General features: G+C 39.2%; 1 protein-coding gene across 2 annotated transcripts in view; it reads right to left on the bottom strand.

The window, feature by feature from the left end:
• ST8SIA1 (ST8 alpha-N-acetyl-neuraminide alpha-2,8-sialyltransferase 1) overlaps positions 1 to 20,689 on the bottom strand; it is a 158,332-nt gene that overhangs the window by 58,817 nt on the left and 78,826 nt on the right. For both annotated transcript variants that reach the window (XM_073877860.1, XM_025879600.2), the window contains exons 3-4: positions 10,726 to 10,835; positions 4,127 to 4,219 (exon numbers count right to left, since the gene is read on the bottom strand). In XM_073877860.1, the coding sequence (XP_073733961.1) occupies positions 4,127 to 4,219; positions 10,726 to 10,835 (203 nt within the window). The remainder of the gene's footprint in view (positions 1 to 4,126; positions 4,220 to 10,725; positions 10,836 to 20,689) is intronic.

Here is a 20,689-nt window from a genome sequence, read left to right as displayed (position 1 = left end):
AAATTCATGAAGATCTGTACCTTTTTAGAGGCATCTCTCCCCCATCTTTTACTTGCTCCCCCTAGTTCCAGTTTTAGTATCTGCTTTTTAATTCTCTTATATCATGACAGACGTTAGACTGAACGGCTATCAATGAATGCCAAGCCTTGATGTAAACACTGATAAGCTGCTCTGAGTTTGGAGAGAAAAGAAAAAGAAGTCATCCAGCACAACAGATACAGAAGTTTTAGGAACACAGTCTGAGACGTGAGTCATATAGAATTTTAAAGAGAAACTGCTATAATCTTCTTTAGACCAAAGTTATTTTCCTAAATTCTCAAATTATTTTTTAAAGTACATAAACAAAATAATTGTTCTCCCTGCTAATATCACTACAAGTCCCAGTTGTCTTTAGCAAAATCAGAGGCGATAATCATTGGATGAAGGCTGTTCCAATTGTATGGGAAGAGATTACCCAGGCCCTATTTGATATTAAGAACCTCAACATAAATACTGGGGTTTCATATCATCCTAACGAATTAAAAGTTATGCATTTACAAATTTTAAAATGTTAATTCCACCATTGATTTACACTCCATTTGTCCTAAAAATTTTTGTTTCCTAATTCATGTCAACTTAAAAAAAAAAAAAGAGTAAATAAGTTTTCCCACCTGAGTATTCCACTAATACTATTTTGAAATATCTGTTACTAAAAAAGTCATCTCCTCATCTTAAGACCATAAATATTTTAACTGACACCAAAGGAAAAAAAAATCTCCTTTTATAAGACAATTCAAACCACATCATTCAAATTTGGTTTGTAAAATTTGGTTTAAAGGAGATTTTAAAATATATTTATTCACTTATTCATTCATTCCATAAACATTTGGTCTGCACGTCTTGTATGCCAAACAACATGCTGGGGTCTCAGGAATACAGATGAAAGAGTCTTGACCCCAAGCTGCTCACACCTATACTAACACCCCTAATATGCTTACATGGAAACACACACTCAGGATCCTGCTGCTCTTTGCTAGTGGCAGCAAATAATCATTTCCCAAGTTGGGGCCTCAAAGTATAAAAATGAATTCTTATTGTCACAATAGGACAATCAATTAAGTTTCAGTTTTTATCTTTAACAATCATTTGCTCCAACATATACTGAACTCCTGGTATGGGCAAATGGCTAACTGAGTTTTCAACTCTACTGAAAAACTCTTTGAAAGCAAGCTTTGAGAACTCTCATCTCTATTTTTACATCATGCTACTGTAGAATGACTCAGGATCGGCCAGTAAATTTTAAACATTTGTGGGTAATGGAACCCATGGAAAATCTGATAAAAAAAATACATGCACATGTATGAAATTTTTCTATAAATTTCAGAAATGGTGCAGGGAACCCCCAAGACCCTGGTATAGACCATTCAATAGGACCACGGGAATGTCTGCTGACTGTGAGCAACCTCAGGGTGTGAACTTCAGTTGTGTCTCATTCAAGTTAGTATTCCTTGTCCCAGAGCAGATTTCAAAAAAGTATTGTTGAATGAGCACCTTGGCAACACTGTCCTTATGAAGCTTCCATTGTTATTTCCCTCTCCCCTCAAAACTTCCAAATCCTCAACTTCCACTTACATACTTTTCTAAAACTTACTTGCTGAAGCCTAATCTGACAGTCAAGGCAACTATCTCTTTTCCAGACTCTACTTCCATAATTTTCCCTCCTCCACTTCACAAAAGGCATACCTCCTACCACCCAAATGTTACAATGACGCATTGTCCCAGAGTGTAAAAACCACTCCAGCCAGCAAAAAAAAATTTCCAAGATACACAGTGTCTAAGGGAGTGTCCCTTGAGAAAAAGCAAAAAGATCCTTGTAAGAAATACAAAGAGGTTATACCTCATTTTATCCAGGGGATAAACTCTTGGCAACTCCCATACCTTACTTATATGTTGAATAATTAGAATTCAGAAGTAAGGTGATTATATGGGTCAGATTTTAACACTTACTTGAATTAAAAGGTGGTCAGCCTTTTTCTGCCAGAAAGCTCAACTTACGAGTTACTTTGACAAAGAACACTGAGGACGTGTAACATCCAAGGAGCTAAATCTGCACTTTTGAGATTTTGGCAATATATATTTAAAGCATATGCACAATATAGAATACACTGAAAGTACATACTTGGTGACAATTTAAGCTTACGCCAAAAAAATTAGATAACTTAAAAATGATCAAGGAAATAACAATGGATTTTTAAAATAATTTTCTTTAAAGATTTTATGGGGCGCCTGGGTGGCTCAGTCATTAAGCGTCTGCCTTCTGCTCAGGTCATGATCCCAGGGTCCTGGGATCGAGCACCGCATTGGGCTCCCTGCTCCGCAGGAAGCCTGCTTCTCCCTCTCCCATTCCCCCTGCTTGTGTTCCCCCTCTCACTGTGTGTCTCTCTGTCAAATAAATAAACAAAATCTTTAAAAAAAAGATTTTATTAATTTATTTTGAGAGAGAGAGTGTGTACAAGCAGGGGGTGGGGTAGAGGCAGAGGGAGAGAGAGAATCTCAAGCAGACTCCATGCTGAGCTCAGAGCCCGATGTGGGGCTCAATCTCACAACCCCGAGATCATGACCTGAGCTGAAATCAAGAGTTGGACGCTCAACCAGCTGAGCAACCCCAGCGCCCCTGGATTAAATTTCTTAAACATGAAAAATGAAACTATAAATGCACTAGAAAAATACAGGACAATAATTTTTTCAACGGAAGGAATGTGGGTAAGGAAGATCATCCAAACAAAGATTGTTTTTTTTTAAAGAAGCCATAAAGGAAAAGACTAACAAATTTCATTGCATAAAACATATTAAATTTTAAAAGGACATCAGTTAAAAGATCAATGATAGGCTGGAAGAAAATATTTGCTACATATACAGCAAACATATCTATAATATAAACAGTTCCTATAAACCAACAGGAAAATATTTTTAAAAAAGAAAAACAGCACAAAATGAGCAAAAAAATATAAGAAGGCAATTCACAGAGAAAATACTAACAGTCAATATTCACTCAGCCCTTGCTGTATTCAGAAAAAAGAAATGCATATTAAGTAAATAATATATCATCTCTCCCCCAACAAATTGCCAAAAATTTAAAAGATTAATAGTACATAATGTTGTTTTTAGTATTGGGAAACAGGCAGTCTTATCCTTTACAAAAGAGAAAGTAAATGGTACATTTTGGAGAGGTGATTTCACAGTATCTGCCAAAATTAAGAACTGTTTGGTTGTATTTCTAGACATCTGTTATATGGGAATGCTTATTCATGAACCAAAATGAGTAGTGCAACATTGCTTATAAAGTGACACACATGTGCTGGTCACTTGGATAAGATTCCCTTAGATGACAAGTGCCTGAGCCCACAACATCTGGGTATTTCAGTCTTAATTGCTAGCTATGCAGGAGAGTGTAAGGCAATGTTTCACTTCTCTTTTCACAGAGATTGAGTCATTCTCTACAATGAGCAATCCTTGGAGAAACAACCCACAGTTTACTGATGGGCTTTGTCAACTGGAGACCAACCCCCAAAAGCTTCCACAGCAGCTGTCTAAGATCGCCAGAATTGATTTGGGAGCAAGAATTTTCCATCTGCTTTCCCAAATCTGATTGAATGCAATATAAGGTAATGTAATATCATCCTTCCTGTATATCATTCCTGTATATTCTGACGATTTTGCTATTTTCATGCATATATATGCAGTAGATGGGTCATTTCTTTTTTTTATTCTTTAACAAAACTAATATTAATTCAGTTTACCAATCAATGCCAACCAATGAGTTGGGACTAAAGCCAACACGTTAGAAAGTAGTAGATATGAGTAAGCAGGTGATTGTATTGCTTCTTTGAGTAAAACAATGGATTCTCATGTTATTTCTACCATCTCTAAAGGCAAGAAACAGAATCCCAGAAGAAGCATAAAACAGTGTTTAGATTCCCATAATCCTGCTAAGTTTATTTACAATTCCCTCCTTCATCCTTCCTGCCTGTCCAGATGGTTTTCTTCTTTGTTTCTCAAACTGAATTATGTTCATTGCCTTAAGATGTTAAATACTTCAAAGCCCTTCCTCTTTAGTTCCTCACAAACAGAAGTCATAAACTCTTACCTTTGCCGAATTATGCTGGGGTTAGCTGTCACTAAGTGACTTTTGGATCCAACATCTTTAGTGTATTCACTTGACAAAGGAGGAAGATTGCATCTAGAGAAACAAAACATTTTAGAATGATTTACAAACTTTTAAATCAAGTCAGTTATCATGACAAATAGGAATTTTACTAGATCTAGCTCAATTCACAAATAATCATTTTTATCACCTCTCCCTTTTAACAGTCATTAGATGATTAACTATAACCATCTTCAAAACACAGTCATAAAAACGAGTTCTGTTTTAGAGGAAAATGTCAACTAGAGAGTTAAGTAATCTATTAAAAAGGAGACATTAACTAGAATGAATTTATTCCATTCAAAATATTTTGGGGGTGGTAGGACAGGAAGTATTAGGCTTGAAACTAGAGCTCAGGAGGGTGTGGTACACTAAGGACACAGGGCTTGCAGTGTTCTCTGTATACCCAGAAACTTCAAGACACAGGGAAGAATTGTATTTGCTTGTGGTTTTCTTTCTGTTCCCAAATTCTAAATTATAACAGTACATTCAGAGCAAACTCTGCCTCCTAAATCAATGCATGTCCAACTTCTGTGTACATGATCAATGTATGGGTTGAAATATACTGGTGAGGGCGCCTGGGTGGCTCAGTTGGTTAAGCGACTGCCTTCGGCTCAGGTCATGATCCTGGAGTCCCGGGATCGAGTCCCGCATCAGGCTCCCTGTGCAGCGGGGAGTCTGCTTCTCCCTCTGACCCTCTCCCCTCTCATGCTCTCTCTCTATCTCATTCTCTCTCTCAAATAAATAAATAAATAAAATCTTAAAAAAAAAAACCTCTTAAAAAAAAAAAGAAAGAAATATACTGGTGAAACACAATGATTTGTTATCTAAAGAAATGCATTGATTCTCCATTGTCCCAGTTCAGCCAAGGGAAAGAGTACAGGTGATGTTTTCCTGGTGACAAAAATAACTCCCCTAGGGGCGCCTGGGTGGCTCAGTTGGTTAAGCGACTACCTTCGGCTCAGGTCATGATCCTGGAGTCCGGGGATCGAGTCCCACATCAGGCTCCCAGCTCAGCGGGGAGCCTGCTTCTCCCTCTGACCCTATCTCCTCTCATACTGTTTCCCTGTCTCTCTCTCTCTCTCAAATAAATAAATAAATAAAATCTTTAAAAAAAAAATAAGTAACTCCCCTCTCTCACACATACACACACACACACACACACACACACACACAATCGCCCCAGAGCCAATTGCTTTCCTTGGCCACAATGTCTTATGAATGTTTACAATGGAAAATATGGCAACTACAAATCCAAATCCCATGGCTTTCTGCCCTTGGAACTTCAGGCAAGTTAATTCATCTGCCTGGCCTTGGTTTCCCCATGACACAAAATGAGGATAATAACTTTTCTTAAATGAGGTTGTTGTAAGGATTACAGTAAGAAATGTATAAAAAGTCCCTACCTTGATACCTCACACATAGTAAAAACTCAAAAATATCGTGTATCAGAAATATATCTGTAATCAAATATACACTTTTTATGAAGACCCTAAATGAGTCTGTAGTTCCCATTAGGTTTTCTTTTATTACTCTGTCCTAATTTCTCCCCTCCACCCCTAGCTCTAACTTGACTCCTACCATATCAGAGCATCTCTAACTCTTGACTACTTAAACTAAAACATCATTTATTTGTAGGTAAAGAGATATAAACATTAAGGTCTCTGCCATCCCTCAACTATTAAATTTACCCTACAAATTTCCCCAGGACAGGGAATTGTCCGTGCACCACTCAGCTGATCAGCTCAAGTTCCTTGATGTTGTCTTGTATTTGTCCTGTGACTCCTACCACATCAGGGCATCTTGGGTGGAACTTGTCTCAGTTGATTTGGAATCTTCCTTTCATCTGCTCTACAGTAAAGAGATGCTGGATCTTCAGGCAGCTACCCACAGATTATTTAGTCAGCAAGTTGGTGACTTTTGCTGAGTGCCCATTGAGTGGTCACTGTAAGGGTCTGGGGAGCAGGGAGAGCCAAGTCACAGGGCCTCCTCTTGAGGTGTCTATAGTCTCGTGGTCACACCATATCCCGGGTAGTTTCTGAAGACCCTTGTGAGGGAGTGAGCTTCAGCATTACCAACCAGGCTCATGTGGCAGGAGTGCTGACTATGGTCTTGTGATTTAACTGATCTTTGCAAAGATGAAGGTGACTTTCAGGATAAAACATAAGCTAAAATTTGAGCATTTATGTCTTAAGGAAGCTTTGATCTTGATGGTCCTTCATAACATTCAAGAATCAAACACATTATACCAAAACTGTAACCTCTCAATACTGCTGGAGAGTGCAGTCAACCTGTTTTGTCATTAATGAAACATGTCAGTTTTAATGAACAAATACTTTGTTTTTCTGTGTGTTCCTTGTAGGTTGATCCATGGCTCATATGCCTGAGTTCCTTCATACCTTCTATTACAGTAAAGGCTCAAGAAAAACTTCTGGATACTGATTGTCAAATCCTACAATACAAGGAAATGCTTAAAGTAATTAAGATAATATTTTATAAATGCATTTCTGGAAAATAATGATACTGCATTTTGGTGTAAATATCTGTCTTAAGTTCTTCAAGTGCAAATGTCTATGACACTTCCTTGTAGCTCTTAGAAAAAGCACACTGTAATTTTAGTTCCTCGATTCCTAAATTGATAATAACAGATTTATATAAAAGGTACATTTAATACAAATTGTTTCTAATAAGGCATAATTGTGTAAAAGTGTTTCAAACTTTGCATTATCGCTCATTGGCACAATTAACAGATATTAATGACTAACGTGTGTTAGTAACTGTGCTCATGATCCTAAAAGATGTGATCACAGAACTGATGAAAGATAAATATTCTTTGAATTGGGGCATAGAGGTAGCAGGGGAATGGGCTTGGTGAAGAGGAATCTTTAAATAGAAAAAAGTCATAAAATTACTTTTTAAATGTTATGCATATCATTCATCATCAGGGAACTACAAATTAAAACTACAATGAGATATCACCTCACACCTGTCAGAATGGCTAAAATCAGCAACACAAGAAACAACAGGTATTGGTGAGGATGTGCAGAAAGGGGAACCCTCTTGCACTGTTGGGAGGAATACAAACTGGTACAGTTTGTGGAGGTTCCTTAAAAAGTTAAAAATAGGGTGCCTGGGTGGCTTAGTTGGTTAAGCATCTGCATTCAGCCCAGGTCATGATCCCAGGGTCCTGGGATCGAATCCTGCATCAAGCTCCCTTCTCAGCGGGGAGTCTGCTTCTCCCTCTTCCTCTACCCCTCCCCCCACCGTTTGTGCTCTCTCTCTCACTCTCTCTCAAATAAATCTTTTAAAATTTTTTTGAGAAAAAAAATTTAAAAAAAAGAAGTTAAAACTAGAACTACCCTAGGACCCAGCAATTGAACTACTAGGTATTTACCCAAAAAACACAAAAACACAAATTCAAAGGATACATGTAGTCTGATGTTTATAGTAGCGTTATTTACAATAGCCAAAATAGGAAAGCAGCCCAAGTGTCCATTGATTGATGAATGGATAAAGAAGTGATATATAATGGATAAAGAAGTGTTAAAGAAGTGATAAGTGTCATTCCATGACAACGGAATATTACTTAGCCATCAAAAAGAATAAAATCTTGCCATTTGCAGTGACATGGATGGAGCTAGAGTATTGTGCTAGGTGAAATATATCAGAGAAAGAGAAATACCATATGATTTCACTCATATATGGAATTTAGAAGACAAAACAAATGAGCATAGGGAAAAAGAGAGAGAGAGAGAGAGAGAGAGGCAAACTGGGAAACAGACTCTTAACTATAGAGAATAAACTGATGGTTACCAGAGAGGAGGCAGGCGGGTGGGGGGAATGGGTTGAACAGGTGATGGAGACTGAGGGGTGAACCTGTTGTGATGAGCACCGGGTGTTTCTGGAAGTGCTGAATGGCTATATTGCACACCTAAAACTAGTATTACACTGCATGTTAACTAACTGGAATTTAAATAAAAACTTTAAAAGTGTTACACATATTTAAGTATGTAAAACACACATTTGAGCATAATTCTACCGCACCAAAATGATGTTGCCCTCACTTGTATCCCTGAGCCACCCAAATCATCTCCAAGATGCAAGCATGTTACCTTTGTCTTGCAGACCTTCCAGATAAATGGTATTCAATAATATTATTTTTTAAAGTGTTACTTTGGATTATAGAGCAAATGTTTACTTTGAAAAACAAGAAACAGATGTTTAGCATTAGAAAATGTACTTGAGGGATGCGTGGTGGTTCAATCGGTTAAGCATTTGGCTTCAGCTCAGGTCATGATCCTAGGGCCCTGGGATCGAGCCCTGCGTCGGGCTCCCTGCTCATCCAGAGTCTGCTTCTCCCTGTTCCTCTACCCCCTCTTCCCCCCTGCTCATGCTCTCTCTCTCTAAAATAAGTAAATAAAATCTTAAAAAAAAAGATAAGAAAATGTACTTAAAAATGTCTAAGCAAAGAAAATTATAATACTGTTATATCCTAATACTGAAAAACATTTTGAACTGTAATGTGGTATATCACTGTGTGCAGGTAAGGCTATTTTTGGATCTGTTCTCTCACGGTAACTCTCCATGCACCCTACAGTCTAAGATCAGACATACTACGTGCTTTCTAATCATATGTACTCACTAAATGTTTAACTTGAACATATGATACTACCCGAATTTTCTCAGGTAAATCTTAAAAAAAAAAGACTTAATTACTCCCATATTGTAAACCTTAAGTGAGGCTTTTAAAAAATTCAAATATATTATGAAAATGGTCCTATTCTTTGCAGGGGTTCAATATGGTGGCATAGGAAGACCCTGAACTGACCTCCTCCCGTTGGTACACCAAATTTACAGCTACTTATAGAATAATTCGCCCTGGAAAAGACCTGAAAATAAGCTGAAGAGCAACTCCACAACAAAAGATAAAAGGACCAAATCAAGAAAGGTAGGAGAGGCAGAGACATAGTCTTGTCAAAAACACTATTCCTGGCATGGCAAGCCACAAGTAGGAGGGATCTCACAAATATGGAGCATATCCCTAACGAGCAAGGTATTTGATCCCCACATCATGTACCCCAACCCTTGGGACCTGCACCAGAGAGACAGGCCCTGAAACATCTGGCTTTGAAAACCAGCATGGCTTATACCTAGAAGACCCAAAGGACTATAGGAAATGGAGACTCCCATCTTAAAAGGGCTCATGCCCAGGCTCATTACCTTGGGTCCCAGTGCAAAAACAGCAAGCTGAAAAGCACCTAGACCACATATGAAAGAAATTCATTGGCCAATCTTAAAGCATCTGCCAGAAGGGCAAGGGTCTGCTGGAACTCTCTCCAGGGATGGAGGTGCTGGTATCATTTTTGTACTTTCCTACCTTGCTGGTGCTGCTTGCCCTGGAATGGTGCTCCCATTCCCCCCTTTAAAAGATGTAAAATGCCAAACTCAGCAGGTGTTATGTGCCAGCATCCTAGCACTCATCTGCCCTGCCAAAGCCTGTGGAAGGGCATGCCCCAGTTTGGCACTCTCCTGTGGATCCATGCTGCCTAAACCAGCAGGTGCATTCAGAACACACAAGGGATGCCCCTTAAACACCTGTCTCTGGGCCAAGGGGAACTTGTGTATCTGGGCCCCACAGGTTTGAAACAATCAGAGAAACAGTTCCCAGCAGGCTACCACTCCCAGGTCAGATGCAGGCAGCAGACTAAAACACATCGTCCTTGGGCCCCATTTGGTGCCCTTCCTCTCTTGTTCATATCCCTCAGAGCCCACTTCCTATCCAGCCCAGACTTCAAGGTATGTCACCTCATACTCTCTCTAGCCAGGATTCTCCGTGTTGTCACTCCCCTCCTTCCTCCCTCTTACCCAGACAATCCCAAACCCATGTCAATCCAATCACTTGCTGTCTTCACTTCTGGTCAAAATCACCCAACAGTGCAGGCTGATGCCACTACAGGTAGATGGTCTCTACCCCTGGCTGGATGCATCTTAGCTGTTTTTTACATACCCCTGCAGAAGCCTCCTGTGTTCCCCTTCAAGTGACATACATGTCATCACTCTGCTTAGTCCTTTGACCAAACTTCCTCGCTGCTCAAAAGTTCTGCCCCCACCTGCCTTCCAGTTGTCCCAGCCATACACATATCAGATCTGTCTTCAAATCCCACTTGCTACTCACAAATGCTTTAGTGAAAAACAAAGACGAAAAGGGTGTAGAGCGAAATGAATAAATGAAAACGTTTATTTATAAACAATCTTTGAAGTTTTTATCACCCAACTATATAATCTAAAGCAAAATCTAAGTGTTTCTACTTTTGAATCTCCCCAGGACATCTGAGCCCTTCTTGGTTTTGTACTTTCTTGGGCATGTTCCCTTGCTCCCTGGCCCTCTCCTACACTCACTTGTATATGAACTTGAAGAGAAGCTAAAGAGCAGTTACAACTGATTAATCACAAGTGACTAGCTTTGAAAGGCCCCAGGGCTTGTGGAAGGGGTAGGGAAAAGGAGAGAAGGCAGAGGCCGCGCTGTGGGTGCTCTCTCTTACCGCATGACAAAATTTGCTTCATCTATTTGACGGCCACAGCCACTCTTCTTCAGAATCCCACCATTTCCCACCACCGCGCATTTCTTCAAGGGCAGCTGGAATGGGGTTGCCTAGCAACAGAAAACAAGGCGGGTTTTCACTGCAGAGAACACACAACTGCTCACAAAATCATTGTTTACAGCAGACCCGTTGGAAGAATTTGATTGAAGACTGGGCAGATCAAAAGAGCATGGAGAAAGAAAGATGCCAAGAAGTTTGTAAGGAATAAACTATCTTGTTCCTTTGAAACTAAAATAAATAAATAAATAAATAATAAAAAATTAATTCCCTGAAGTGTATTTAAATATAACATATTTGAATCAAACTGACCATGTACATTGTAGAAAGTGGCTGCTAGGGAAAAGAGAAAAATCCATACTAAACATAGGATTAGTTTTAAAGGCATTAAACTGGGAACAAGCTCAAATGGATTCTATCTCCCTATCTGAATGCAATTTCATTCATTCCTACAAACTGCAATTCGCTCAACAAACAATGGCTGAGTGTTTCCTATGCTGTTAGGGGTAAATACAAAAAGATACAGAAAGTCACAGGCCTCAGGACTCAGTTTGGGATGTAGGGCGACTATGAACATAGAAACTTATCTAACAGACTCTTATGTAATGCTGAAATTGTTGTAGAAGACGTATGCTCTAAGTGCTGTGGAGAATCCCACACAGGAGGAAAAGGGCAAATTTCTGCCAAGGCAACTCAGGGAAAGCTTTCTCACTCGAGATGAATCTTAAAGGATGAATAGGATTTTGCCAGGCAGAGAAGCAGTATAAACAAAGGCATAAAGTATGCCGAAAGCAAATGCTGTGTTTATAAGAAAATGTACACTCTGGGTGGGTCTGTCTAGAACTTGGGAGGCGGTAAGGGGCAAGGGACTTGTGCAAACCAGACAGCATGTGACTTTCTTTCTGCAAACATTGAACTGAACTGCAAAGAAAATGTCCAGTGTACCTGAGTGTTCCCTGAAGTGCTATTTATAGTACCAGGGACTATCAAAACCTAGCAATAGCCCCTGGAAGTGAAATGCGTCCTTCAGTGTCTTTTAGCTGGGTCAGCAAGAACCACGAAGTACAGAATCTCCTGCTTGCTGAAACAATACATATTGGTTGCAGTTCTTTGGAGGAAGAACTTACATCTATAGAACTGGTACATAAAATAACCATTCTGATATTAAGTAGGCCATTCTGCATGAATTTGAAGCCAATATGGATTACACCAGAAGAATAAATGGAATACATGAATATATACTATAAGAGCTTCACATAGGCACAAAGTAATTAAACCAGAAAAATAAAATTCCAAGAGTCTGTGTGATCACTAGGAGCTGAGGTCAGCACTTAATGCAGCACAAGAAAAAATTTTACTTCCTCTATTTCTAGTATGTAAAAGGAACAGCCAGTGCTATGAAAATATAGTTGATAAAGATACAGTACTTAAATGGTAAAGACTAAGCATTTACCCGCAGACAATTAAGAATTTCCTGCATGACTGCAACAAAGAACAGTCTAGTGAACTCCAGAGAGGGACACAGAGAAGAAAGATAGGCAAAGGCCAGCACTCTAACACGTCCAGATTGATCCAGGGTTATATGTGGCATTTTCCTCAGTCAGTCCTAAGGAGGGTTTGAAGTCAACATTAGAAATACATTGGTTAGATCTACCAAAACAAGGCAGAGGATCATAGGAGAAGAGAGGAAAAAATGAAACAAGACGAAACCAGAGAGGGAGACACAACCATAAGAGATTCTTAATCTTAGGACAAAACTGAGGGTTGCTGGAGGGGAAAGGGGTGGCGGGATGTGGGAACAGGGTGATGGACATTGGGAAGGGTATGTGTTATAATGAGCACTGGGTATTATATAAGACTGATGAATCACAGACCTGTACCCCTGAAACAAATAATACATTATATATTAATTAATTGAATTTAAATTAAAAAAAGAAAATATATTTATATATAAAAAAATAGAAGTGCAAAAAAAAAAAGAAATACATTGGTTAGATCTATGTTAGATGTAGATTTAAGTTTATATGCTCAAATTAGCTATTCATTTATTCCACAAGTATTTACTGAGTGCCTACTATGTTCCAGGCACTGTTCTGGGTGACAGGGACATATGTAATATGTTCCTGTTCCTATGGAGCTTACATTCTCATGAGTAAAGACAAATGAGTGGAAAGAACAGTATGTCAGATGGCGATATGCCTGTGGAGAGAAACAAATCATTGGCATGAAACAATCAGGAAATGGCTTTTGAAGAACTGCAATTCGAATAGGGTGGCTGGGGAAGACCTCAAAGGAGACATGTGAGCAAATCCTTGAAAATGAGGTGGTGGGCATTATGGACATCCAGGGGGAACTGCTGTTGCTGACCTTGAGGAAGGAACATTCATGGTGTACAAAAGGAAGAGCAAAGACCCCACTGTGTCTGGAGATGAGTAAGCAGGGGATTGATAAGTAGAAGAGAAAATGAGAGTTAACTGGCAGAGAGACTGGAGAACAGATTCTGTAGGGCCTTGAAGGATATGATAGAGACTTTGGGTTTTGTTCCAAGATGAACATCAAGTCAAGGTAGAGAGAGCAAAGGAGTGACGGTATGCCATATTTTGGAACAACCACTCTGCCTCTGTGTGAACAGGCTATAAGATGTTATGGGTAGAAAGAAAGGAACCAGTCAGGAGTCTCCTGTAACAGTGGACTAGAGATTCTGGTGGCTTGGACGAGGGTGATGGCAGTGGGGACCGTGAGAAGTGAGCAGATTCTGGAGATATTCTGAAGGAAAAGCTGACAGGATTTGCTGATGTAATAGAAATAGAGTAAGAGAAAAAAGAGGAATTAAGAATGATGCCAAGGGTTTTGGCAAAAACAGCTGTAAAGATGGACCTGCCATTTACTGAGGTATAGGTTACAGAGGAGCAGGTTTTGGGGAAAATGATTTGGAGTTCAATTTTAAATATGTCATGTATGACATCTCCTTTAGGCATTTAAATGGCCGTGTCAAGGAGGCAACTGAAATATGAGAATACATCCAGGGAACTGGTCTTTCCTGGAGAAAGCTGGGAGTGATCAGCATACACTAGGGAACTAAAGTTAGGAGACCAGATGGTGAATGGGTGTAGACAGAAAAGAGAAGAGGTCAAAGACTTGAATCCTGGGACACTCCAACAAGAAGTCAGGACACTAAGGAGACTAAGGAGTGGCCAATAAAATGGCAGAAAAAAAAAAAAAAACAGGAAAGTGTGGTGTCTGGGAAGACAAGTTAAAAAAAAAGTTTCTCAAAAAAGAAGGGGGAAAATAGTAGCAAATACAATAGATTTGCAATAATAAATAGATTAATAAAGTAAAATAATAGCTAAAAATTGCCCCCTGGATTTAACAACATGAAGGTTACTTGGTAACCTTAACAAGGATAGATTTGGTTCACAGTATAGACAGAAGCCTGATCTGAGTGGCGCCTGGGTGGCTCAGTCGTTAAGCATCTGCCTTTGGCTCAGGTCATGATCCCAGGGTCCTGGGATTGAGCCCCGTATCAGGCTCCCTGCTCAGCGGGAAGCCTGCTTCTTGCTCTCCCGCTCCCCCTGCTTGTGTTCCCTCCTTCATTGTGTCTCTGTTAAATAAATAAATAAAATCTTAAAAAAAAAAAGCCTGATCTGAGCTCAGTGAGTTATACATGTTTATTTGCATATCTATTTGTATATAGTTATTTTAAAAGTGTGGGCTCATTCATGCTCAACTAATATTTAGTTTGCCTTGGGGCACCTGGGTGGCTCAGTCATTTAAGCATAGGACTCTTGATATTGTCTCAGGTCATGATCTCAGGGTTGTGAGATCAAGCCCTGCACTGGCCTCTGCACTGGGCATAGAGTCTGCTTGGGATTCTCCCTCTCTCTCTACCTCCCCCCAATAATAAAATAATAATAATAATTAATAATAACAATAATAATAATAATATTTAGTTTGTCTTGTAAAAGCCAACTTAAACCCTCCCTCATTGTTGTCAGAGTTCTTGAGGGGTGCCTGGGTAGCTCAGTTGGTTAAGCATCCAACTCTTGGTTTCGGCTCAGGTCATGATTCTAAAATCATTGAGACTGAGCCCCATGTTGGGCTCCATGTTCAGCAGGAAGTCTACTTGAGAATTCTCTCCCTCTTCCTGTGCCCCTCCCCCACTAAAATAAATAAATCTAAAAAAAAAGAGAAAAGAAAGAGCTCTTGAACCAGATTGACTAGCAACCCCAGGCTTCCAGGCAAGAATCTGGGCACAGAAGCAGCGTATCTGGGAAAGGGCAGAAGTAGAAGCAGTAACATAAAGCCAGGTGTCTCCAGGGGCACTGGGGTGGCTCGGTCGGTTGGCCAATGGGCTCTTGATTTTGGCTCAGGTCATGATCTCGGGTTGTGGAATCAAGCCCAGTGTCAGGCTCTGTGCTCAGCAGGGAGTCTGCTTGAGATTTTCTCCTTCCCCATCTCCTTCTGCCCCTCCCTCCACTCATGTGCAGTCTCTCCCTATATATAATAATTAAACAAAACTTAAAAAAAGAAAAAAAGCTAGGTGCCTCCTACCTCCTAACTTCCAGGTTGTAGGACTGTGGGACTATAGGGCAGGCTGTCTGACCCCTCAGTGTTCCACTTCCTGTCTCTAAAGAGGGCTAGTATCACAGGATTATATGGGATTATATGAGATGTTGTACATATATCTCCTTGAGCTCCTGGTACGGTGTTCCTTCCCTTCTTCTTTCTTCTTTCCCTTCTGTCATCCCTTTCCTCCTTCTAGCACAGTTCACTGACTTGTTCAAGCCGCAAAATACTGAGATTCCATGGGTTTGGGGAAGCATGATAATAGAGTGATTTGTCTAACTCTACCTTAACAATTGTAAAATGTAACTATTATATTCATATACTATAAAAAAAATTTTTAAAAGCTCTTGAACTAAAGGCCAGGGATGGGGGAAGCCATTTCTTTTTTTCTGTTAATATTTGCTTGCTACTTCTCCATTTGGTCAACTGCTGGCCCTCACACAAGCAATTTCATTTCAATAAATATTTCTCAAGTTCCTATGTACACACTCTTCTGGGCACAATAACATCTCACCAAAGCTTTACAGAGAGGAAAAACTTAACTGAGAAAACACTGTGGAATTTTAACTAATTGATATAATACTGTCATTGTGTTATTTTAAATACAGAATATTTCAGCTTGGCAATGGTCAGTGCCTACCAGAATATGTGAATGCAATGTTCTCCTTCTGGGGTACAGTACCTAGAAAGAACTTTTGGTCATCTGTTTCCACATAAATATTATTATTTTGGCAAAGAGTATTTTTTTATTAAGGCATTGCATCCTTTCCTTTCAAATGTATCTCCTTGCATCCCTGCCAGAAAATGTCTACTGGGTCTGAGAATATAGTATACTATAAAACTCCTCCTGCTAACCTTAAAAAATACTACTCTATGTCCATCAGTATATGAATGGATAAAAAGTCACGGTACACACACACACACACACACACATACACACACACACACACACATCTATACATACACACACAACATAATATTACTCAGCCATAAAAAAAAAAAATAAGATCTTGTCATTTGTGACATGGATGGACCTAAAGGGTATTATGCTAAGTGAAAATAAGTTAGACAGAGAAAGACAAATACCATATGATTTCATTTATACGTGGAATCTAAAAAGCAAAACAAATGAGTAAACAAACAAAAAGCAAAAACAGATCCATAAATACAGAGAACAAACTGATGGTTGCCAGAGGGAAGGAAGCCAGGAGAATAAGCAAAATAGGTAAACGGGATTGGGAGATACAGGCTCCCAGTAATGGAATGATCAAGTTATGGGAATAAAAGGTACAAGATAGGGAATATAATCAATGGTATTGTAATAGCGTTATATAGGGACAGACATACTATACTTGTGGTGAGCATATAGCATAATGGATGGATTTCTGGAATCACTATGTTGTACACCTAAAACTAATGTAACACTGTGTGTCAACTGTACTTCAATTAAAAAAAAAACAAACAACAAACAAATATTCTCTAAATTAAAGAATGAATTAGGCAGATCAACCATATGGATGAGCTCAAAATATTGCTGGACCACTAATTCACCTGACGGATCTTTGTCCATATATTTTTGCCTATCACTGTCCCATCTATTAATGGCCATCTTCTTTTTTTTTTTTTAAGATTCTAGATTTTTTTTTTAAGATTTTATTCATTTATTTGAGAGAGAGAATGAGAGAGAGAGAGCACATGAGAGGGGGGAGGGTCAGAGGGAGAAGCAGACTCCCCACCGAGCAGGGAGCCTGATGCGGGACTCGATCCTGGGACTCTAGGATCATGACCGGAGCCGAAGGCAGTCGCTTAACCAACTGAGCCACCCAGGCGCCCTAATGGCCATCTTCTTAATGACTATATTATATTAACCATCTGGTATTCATATTCTGGATTGCCAGTCCCCTCAAACTCTCAGTGCCTCACAGGAAGTCATGCCTGTGAGTCATGGGATAACTATCCCATCTGTCTTCCAGTATGATTATGAGAATTAAAATAAGGTGATGCACTGAACATCATCAGAAACTCTGAAGTCCTATATATGGCATTAGTACATTACTGTATACTAAAAAATTTAATTCTCTAGGAAAAAATGTATCTGTATATTGCTAGACTACTATAATATGTAGTTTATCTTTGGGTGAGATACTTTCAACTTCAAAGAATTATATTGATCTTGAACAAAATATTTCTTATCATTGGCCTTTGAGGATACATCAACTACTTCTATGAATCAATGAATTTAATGAACTTTTTCTAAAGATTTTATTTATTTATTTGAGAGAGAGCACAAGAGGGGGTAGGGTCAGAGGGAGAAGCAGATTCCCTGCTGAACAGGGAGCCTGATGCAGGACTCAATTCCAGGACCGGGGATCATGACCTGAGCCAAAGGTAGTCGCTTAACCAACTGAACCAGCCAGGTACCCGAATTTAATGAATTTTTAAATGTACATTTTTTTGTGTGAATCATTGCAAGGAGCCTATCTTTTTTGCTCAACACTCTATATCCCAAGTAAGCACAGAGCAGATAATCGACTATTTGTTTAATATGTTAATTATTTAATCAGATTTTTGTCGAACATCTAATCTGTTTTCACCAGTACCTTACCTAAAGTGGAATTTTTTTTTTTTAAGATTTTATTTATTTATGTGACAGAGAGAGAGACACAGCGAGAGCAGGAACACAAGCATGGAGAGTGGGAGAGGGAGAAGCAGGCTTCCCGCCAAGCAGGGAGCTCAATGCGGGGCTCGTGATCAAGCAGACACTTAACGACTGAGCCACCCAGGCACCCCTAAAGTGGAATTTTCTTAGTGTCACAATGGATATATATTTTAATATCCAAACTGCAAGAACAGACATGAGCCCTGCCACTCTCTAAATAAGAGCCAATAAATAAAGCCATCGCCAATTTTGTTTTTTGAGTTATCCCTTTATCCTTATCATGGCCCATGGCCTACATTGCTTGGGTCTCTTCTTAAATAGCCTGATGTCCAACTTACCTTTTCATTCAACAACTATTTGTTGAGCACCTCTGATGGACCAGAAGCTGCTGTGTATACTGAGAATATGCTGGTGAACAAAATGGACATGTACCCCATTCATGGAGCTAACATGTTAACAGGAAAAACAATTTAATAAATATAATAGGAAAGTACAGAGTGCTATATAGGACATCTCTATGAGGAAGTGACCCTGAGACCTGGGATCTCAAGTTTTTAGGCATAAGAAAAGTAGCTGAGATTTCTGGTCTATTAAACAATCTTAGGAAAGTTGAAAGAAAAAACACAAAAATTAGGGTCTTTAATGTTTTATGGCATAAATGAAGGTGAAGACAGGCTACAAGACTTTTTCAGAAGCAAATTACAAATAGCACCTAATAAATTATTCCTGGCTTACAATATGACTTCTGGAAGAATGCTATTAAAATCTGAAGAATCTAAGCCATGGTTTTTGTGTCTTATGTAAATAGCTCTAGAGCATCCCAAAATGGTTTTTATAATTAAGTGAATGAAGCATTATTTACCAAAGTCATTTCCAAAGCAAGATGCCTCACTTCTTCCTCTTCATGTGCAATCACACAAGACAACAAAGCACTAAGGGCCAGTGACTTCAATTACTAACATGAGGACACTCTGTGCCTACCCATCTTCTATCCCATAGACATAACTAGATGTCTTGAATGATAATTACACTATCTCTACGAGGAAGTGAGTTAACCACCGTCAATCACTAACCCTTTTAGAGTCTGAGCTTGTCCTGCGGGAAGGGGAGGAGGCACATGGAGAAAAGAAAAAATGTCAACCACTTAGTAGATAGAGAACTGGATTAAACAATGCTGCGGTAACTACTTTTACAGGAATACACAACACTTTAGTAAAAACATCTCTGATACAAATTAATTTACAATAGTCTTTAAGGCATGTCTACAATGTAAAAAATTAGCATCATGCATTGATGTGAAATAAAAACTGAAGAATAAAAAATGTTCTATAGAACCACTATAGGGCAAAACCAGATATTGGGGGGCAGGCTGTAACGTCCCTACATCCAAGTTATAAAAAACAAAACAAAACAAAACAAAAAACCTAATCTTATATCTAGGCTTCTGGGAGTACAAGGAAGCCAAAAAGTTTAAAATCCCAGAGGTGACCCACTTGGATTCTGTGAAAATGAGTAAAGGAAAACCTCATTCAAAATGGAGTTGAGAAGTCCTGAAGAAGGGGTCTCAAGCCTGTACCACTACTTGCAGCATACTTTACCTACCTGGGCAGGAGGAAGCTTATTTTCCTCCCCCAGCAGGAGGAAAAAGAAGATTTTGTCCTAGCCCAGCAACAGCCCAGACAATGAGAAGTCACCACAAACCTGAACTCTTGCTTTCCTCCAATGAATTTTTATTCAGAACCACCCCTCTCAACTCCTTCCTTTCCTCTCTAAAAGCAAACCCCCCTCTCCTTTGTTCTCCAGACTTGTCTACCGTTGATTACAGTTTGCATGTCCCAAATTGCAAGTGCTCTGCTATTCCTAAATAAACTCATTTTCCTGGTAAAATAACTGGCTACTTTATTTTCAAGGTTGACAATTCTTTTTTTTTTTTTTTAAGATTTTATTTATTTATTTGACAGTGAGAAAGGGAATACAAGCAGGGGGAGTGGGAGAAGGAGAAGCAGGCTTCCCGCCGAGCAGGGAGCCCGATGCGGGGCTCGATCCCAGGACCCTGGGATCATGACCTGAGCCGAAGGCAGACGCTTAACTGACTGAGCCACCCAGGCGCCCCTTAAGGTTGACAATTCTATCCATAGTGGCGCTCGGCCAGAAACAATCTAAGCTCTGAACAAACAAGAGGAGGCTCTGCAGTGCCTAGACATGAGAATTGAGTAATAGATTGAATCAGATTAAGCAAACTAATAGCCAGTGAAATATCTTTAATTTCAAGAATTTATCTAAGCAACAAAGTAGTATTTTTAAATACTCTTGCTTTTGAAGATGGCAACAAAATAGTCCACTGTTTTAAACTTAATATATCTCAGATATATTAGATAAAAAAGATAAACTCAGTGTTAATGACAACAATCATAACTCTCACTGCTTCAGTATAAGTTTCCAGATGCACCAAATAACTTTTGCATCTACCTTGCTCTAGATTCTTCTTTCTCTAGCCTCCTTCTACCACTTCTGTTCCTGTTTCACCTGTAACCTACATTCCTTGCTTGGTTGTTTTCATATTGGGGGGTGAGGGGAGAAGAAAGGGAGCATGCCATAAATATTTCTAAATAAATATTATTTTATAACTAAAAAAATAAGTGAAGCTATCAAGCCAAATTTTCCTTATTTTGTTACACATGG

The sequence above is a fragment of the Callorhinus ursinus genome, unplaced genomic scaffold, assembly GCF_003265705.2.
Source record: "Callorhinus ursinus isolate GAN/ISIS: 27379988/994484 unplaced genomic scaffold, GSC_fseal_2.0 scaffold27, whole genome shotgun sequence".
NCBI classification, from domain to species: Eukaryota; Metazoa; Chordata; class Mammalia; order Carnivora; family Otariidae; genus Callorhinus; species Callorhinus ursinus.
This window is presented reverse-complemented; position numbering and strand designations above follow the sequence as displayed.